Source organism: Penaeus japonicus, unplaced genomic scaffold (assembly GCF_977035675.1).
Source record: "Penaeus japonicus unplaced genomic scaffold, GWHDUDI00000001_assembly GWHDUDI00000017, whole genome shotgun sequence".
In the NCBI taxonomy this organism is placed as follows: domain Eukaryota; kingdom Metazoa; phylum Arthropoda; class Malacostraca; order Decapoda; family Penaeidae; genus Penaeus; species Penaeus japonicus.
The window spans coordinates 27,532,412-27,539,119 of record NW_028234419.1 but is presented as its reverse complement, the minus strand read 5'-3'; the positions used below and the strand labels follow the sequence as shown (position 1 = coordinate 27,539,119).

The window sequence follows — 6,708 nt, the reverse complement described above, 5'->3', positions numbered from 1 at the left end:
AGTACATACAAAGGAGAAGCCGTATAGCTGTGAGGTTTGCAAAATGGCCTTCTCACATAAACAACATCTAGTAATGCATATGAGAGTACATACAAAGGAGAAGCCGTATAGCTGTGAGGTTTGCGAAAAGGCCTTCTCACAGAAACAAAATCTAGTAATGCATATGAGAGTACATACAAAGGAGAAGCCATTAGCTGTGAGGTTTGCAAAATGGCTTTCTCACTGAAACAGGATCTAGTAAGGCACATGAGAGTACATACAAAGGAGAAGCCATATGATTGTGAGGTTTGCAAAATGGCCTTCTCACAAAAACAGAGTCTAGTAACACACATGAGAATACACACAAAGGAGAAGCCATATAGCTGTGAGGTTTGTGAAAAGGCCTTCTCACAGAAACAACATCTAGTAATGCATATGAGAGTACATACAAAGGAGAAGCCGTATAGCTGTGAGGTTTGCAAAATGGCCTTCTCACATAAACAACATCTAGTAATGCATATGAGAGTACATACAAAGGAGAAGCCGTATAGCTGTGAGGTTTGCAAAATGGCCTTCTCACTGAAACAACATCTAGTAATGCATATGAGAGTACATACAAAGGAGAAGCCGTATAGCTGTGAGGTTTGCAAAATGGCCTTCTCACTGAAACAACATCTAGTAATGCATATGAGAGTACATACAAAGGAGAAGCCGTATAGCTGTGAGGTTTGCAAAATGGCCTTCTCACTGAAACAACATCTAGTAATGCATATGAGAGTACATACAAAGGAGAAGCCGTATAGCTGTGAGGTTTGCAAAATGGCCTTCTCACTGAAACAACATCTAGTAATGCATATGAGAGTACATACAAAGGAGAAGCCGTATAGCTGTGAGGTTTGCAAAATGGCCTTCTCACTGAAACAACATCTAGTAATGCATATGAGAGTACATACAAAGGAGAAGCCGTATAGCTGTGAGGTTTGTGAAAAGGCCTTCTCACAGAAACAACATCTAGTAATGCATATGAGAGTACATACAAAGGAGAAGCCGTATAGCTGTGAGGTTTGCAAAATGGCCTTCTCACTGAAACAACATCTAGTAATGCATATGAGAGTACATACAAAGGAGAAGCCGTATAGCTGTGAGGTTTGCAAAATGGCCTTCTCACTGAAACAACATCTAGTAATGCATATGAGAGTACATACAAAGGAGAAGCCGTATAGCTGTGAGGTTTGCAAAATGGCCTTCTCACTGAAACAACATCTAGTAATGCATATGAGAGTACATACAAAGGAGAAGCCGTATAGCTGTGAGGTTTGCAAAATGGCCTTCTCACTGAAACAACATCTAGTAATGCATATGAGAGTACATACAAAGGAGAAGCCGTATAGCTGTGAGGTTTGCGAAAAGGCCTTCTCACAGAAACAAAATCTAGTAATGCATATGAGAGTACATACAAAGGAGAAGCCGTATAGCTGTGAGGTTTGCAAAATGGCCTTCTCACTGAAACAACATCTAGTAATGCATATGAGAGTACATACAAAGGAGAAGCCGTATAGCTGTGAGGTTTGCAAAATGGCCTTCTCACTGAAACAACATCTAGTAATGCATATGAGAGTACATACAAAGGAGAAGCCGTATAGCTGTGAGGTTTGCAAAATGGCCTTCTCACTGAAACAACATCTAGTAATGCATATGAGAGTACATACAAAGGAGAAGCCGTATAGCTGTGAGGTTTGCAAAATGGCCTTCTCACTGAAACAACATCTAGTAATGCATATGAGAGTACATACAAAGGAGAAGCCGTATAGCTGTGAGGTTTGCAAAATGGCCTTCTCACTGAAACAACATCTAGTAATGCATATGAGAGTACATACAAAGGAGAAGCCGTATAGCTGTGAGGTTTGCAAAATGGCCTTCTCACTGAAACAACATCTAGTAATGCATATGAGAGTACATACAAAGGAGAAGCCGTATAGCTGTGAGGTTTGCAAAATGGCCTTCTCACAGAAACAACATCTAGTAATGCATATGAGAGTACATACAAAGGAGAAGCCGTATAGCTGTGAGGTTTGCGAAATGGCCTTCTCACATAAACAACATCTAGTAATGCATATGAGAGTACATACAAAGGAGAAGCCGTATAGCTGTGAGGTTTGCAAAATGGCCTTCTCACTAGTATCATCATCATTTTTTCATTATCACTACTACCATTTTCATAATCATAATGATGAATGCTATTCTCATATTTCTGATCAAGTTCATTATCAAAATCGTAATCATCATTTTTATATCGCATTCGTTATCATCTTTTTCATTATTATTATTATTATTATTATTATTATTATTATTATCATTATATATATATATATATATATATATATATATATATATATATATATATATATATATATATATATATATATATATATATGTGTGTGTGTGTGTGTGTGTGTGTGTGTGTGTGTGTGTGATTGCACACATACACCTGGGATCCTCAAGTGACTCCAGTTAGATTTGTGTCTAGTACCTTAGTGACTTACAGTATTTCATACACTGTGCGTTGTCAGCGTTTCCTTAGCGTTCTCGATATACCTACAGTATATCATATCTCGTTAGCTTTGCTGTTTAGCTTTCCCTATTACGTATCATCCGTTCCATTATTGCTGTAAATCATCTTATTTACATCTTGCATGATAAAATGATAAAATAATTTAATTTACTAGAAAACACTACATAGAACAAAATATGTTTACAAGTGTATACAAAAAATAGCAGCCATATACATAGAAGATAAAAAGGTGACAGCAATGACACCCCACAAAGTATACAAGCAGAATTATATGCCATCAAAGAAGCACTAAACTACATACATTCCAACAAAATACAGGAAATTGCAAACTAATAATATATATATATATATATATATATATATATATATATATATATATATATATGTATATATATATATATATATATATATATATGTATATATATACATATATAATATATATTACAGGAAATTTGCAAACTAATAATATATAAATATATATTTTATATATATATATATATATATATCATATATATATCTATATATATATATATATCAAGATATACACACCCACACACACACCACAACACACACATTATATTTTTTAAATTTTAACATTATATCTAAATTTATATATAAATCTATTATGTATTTATATTATACATATATTATTTATATATATACATATATATATATTTATATATCTATATTATCTTTATATATATATTATATATATTATATATATATATATATATATTATATATATTATATATATATGTCTATATATTATATATACATGAGAGATACAAGATAAAATAAATAATCTGATGTATTGATAATGACACAGACAATAATGCAAGAATAAAGAAATATATTATTATCGTTATCATGTAAATTATGATTCTGAAGAAGATTATTAAGAACAAACTCAGAGGATTCCATCACATACAAACAGAAGCAATGACACTAGCCAAAATAAGCAGAAAAAATTTCACATGTAGGATGATCGCCTAATGATAATGATAATAATAATAAAGATGAAGACCAAAATGCTACTAATAATACATGAAGATGATGACAATAATAATAATAATAGTAATCATTAATGGCAATAATACACTTACTAATGGACAATAATCAATACTATAATGACACTAAAAATATAATAAAGAAATAATAATAATACTAAAGAACAATAATAATAATCATATACGATAAAATGCTATCTAATAATAATAATAATAATAATGCTAATACTAATGATCCTAATACTGATCACTAATTAATCATCATAATTATATTAATAATAATACACTAATAAATAATGATATACTTAATAATAATAATAATAATAAAATAATAATAATATAATGATAATAATGATAATCATGATTATAATGATAATTCTAATTCGTAATAACAATAATTATGATAATATTCATAAATAATAATGATAATAATAATAATAATACAATACTAAAACATCTCAGCGGGAGGAGGGATGTTCTTTTGGGGACGCGGAAGGCGCATCGCCATGCCTCTTCATCCTCCGGGACTTGTTACAATTGGAGGAAAATTGTGACTTGATGTCTCAAGTGTACCTCTATTAATGGCTGATAATGATGACAGTGATAATGATTACATCAACAGTAGTAATGAAGGTGGTGCTAATAGCGAAAACAATGATAGTAATAATATGCGAGTAGAGATGGTATTCATAAACACAGCGATAAAAACAATAAATAGGATGGCAGTAATAATGTTGATAATAAAATGGTGATAGTAATGGTGATTATATTAAAATCGATTGTAATGTCATTCATGATGATATTGGCAAGATAACTATATGACAATGGTAACAATGGTAAAAAGTGATAACAATGATGATGATGATAATAACACAAACGATGATGATAGTATAAAGACAATTATGTTATTGATAGTTATAATGGTAATGATTATGATGATGGTAATGATTAATTTGGCTAATCATTATTGCCATTTTTATTATTGTTGGCAATCTAATAATTTTTATGATCATTGCTAATGACATTATTATTGCCAATATCATTTAATCATCATTCCTATTACCTTTATATTTGTTTTTATATCAATGCTATTGTCATAAATTCTATCATTATGCTTATTAAGTTGTTATCATTATAAATTATTTTCTCATCATTCTTATATCTATCATTATTATTTCATTAATATGATTATTATGGCATTATTATGATTATTCTGATTATCATTATGATTATTATGATTATCTTTATGAGTATTTTGATTATCATTTTGATTGTTATGATTATCATTAGGATTATTATTGTTTTTTCATTATTAAAATATTTTCTTATCATACTTATATCTATCATTATTATTAATCATTATGATTATTATGATTATCATAATGATTATCATTATGAATTCATTATGTTAACATTATTGATTTCTACATTATGTTATCTTTATGATTATCATTAAGAGTATCATTATGATTATCATTTTGATTATCATTAGATTATATTAGATTATCCATAATGGATATTATTATTATTATTATTTTTATCATCTAATAATATTAATCTTTTGATACTTATTCTTAATAATCCCTATATTATATTATCCCCTATTATTATATTATTCACTACTTATTATTATTATTGTTATTATATATTCTTATTATTATTATAATTCCTAATAATAATGTTATACTATTCATAGAAAAAATAATTATTATTATAATTGATATAATTATTATTATTGTTTTATTATTATTAAGTTATTATTATAATTATTTTTCCCCATAGTACTTATATTATTGTTATTATTATTAATATAGTTCTTATTAATATTCTTGTTATTATTAATATGCTATTGTTATTGATATTATTATCGTTATTGCTATTATTATTGTTATTATTATAATTCTTGTATATTATTATATTTGACTATTAATTATAATTATTGTTATTAATATATTATTGTTAGAATTATTCTTATTGTTATTATTATTATTAAATGTTATTATTCTTATTCTTGTTATTATTATTATTATTGTTTTATTATTATTCTTGTTTATTATTATTTATGTTTATTATTAATATTAATGTTATTATTATTACTATTGTTATTATTATTTATGTTTTTATTGTTATTATTATTTTTGTTATTTTTACATATTATTGTTATATTATTATTATTGTGTTATTTTATTATTATTGTCTATTATTAAATTATTGTTGTTATTATTAGTATTGTTGTTATTATTAGTATTGTTATTATTAGTATTGTTGTTATTATTAGTATTGTTGTCATTATTAGTATTGTTATTGTTATTAGTATTGTTGTTATTATTATTATTATCATTATTATTATTATTATTGTTATTATTATTAGCAGTGGTATTATTATTATTGTTGTTATTATAATTATTATTGTTATTATTATAATTTTTGTTATTAATAATATGATTGTTATTATTATTATTATTGTTAATATTCTTATTTTTGTTATTATGACGATTGCCTTTCCTCGTCCCTCAAGACCTGGGGAAGCCGGGAGGTCTTGCTTGCCTCCGCCTCTTCATCCGGGGTGTATGCGGTTACGTTGTGTATATTTATGTTATATGTAATAAATGTATTTTATTTATAATATGTATATATGTATATATGTAATATATGTATATATTTATATATGTATATATGTATATTATGTATATATGTATCTAATTTTATATGTATATTATGAATATATGTAATCTGTATATTGTATATATTTATATATGTTTATATGTATATATGTATATAAGTATATATGTATCTATGTTATATGTTATATGTATTATGTATATATGTATATATGTGTATAGAATATCATGTGTATATGCTTAAAGTTGATAGTTATCTGTAATTATGTATATATGTATATAATGTATATCTGTATATATGTATATAAGTTATATTTATCAATGTATATATGAATCTTCTAGTATATATGTATTATATGATATATGTCACTATGTTATATGTATATATGTATATTGTAAATATGTTATATGAAAATATGTATATATGTATATCATGTATATATGATTATATATGTATTATATTGTTTTATATGTATTATATATATGATATACATATATGCATACAAATAATATAATATATAAAATATAT

The 6,708-nt window shown here is 26.4% G+C and overlaps 1 protein-coding gene across 1 annotated transcript in view; it reads left to right on the top strand.

Annotated features, from left to right (window-relative positions):
• LOC147470118 (uncharacterized) overlaps positions 1 to 2,843 on the top strand; it is a 13,226-nt gene extending 10,383 nt beyond the window's left edge. The window contains exons 4-6 of the mRNA XM_086545802.1: positions 1 to 118; positions 202 to 2,128; positions 2,755 to 2,843. The exon at positions 1 to 118 is cut by the window's left edge and continues 1,835 nt beyond it. Of these exons, the coding sequence (XP_086401928.1) occupies positions 1 to 118; positions 202 to 2,128; positions 2,755 to 2,843 (2,134 nt within the window). The remainder of the gene's footprint in view (positions 119 to 201; positions 2,129 to 2,754) is intronic.
• The last annotated feature ends 3,865 nt before the right edge of the window (positions 2,844 to 6,708 follow it).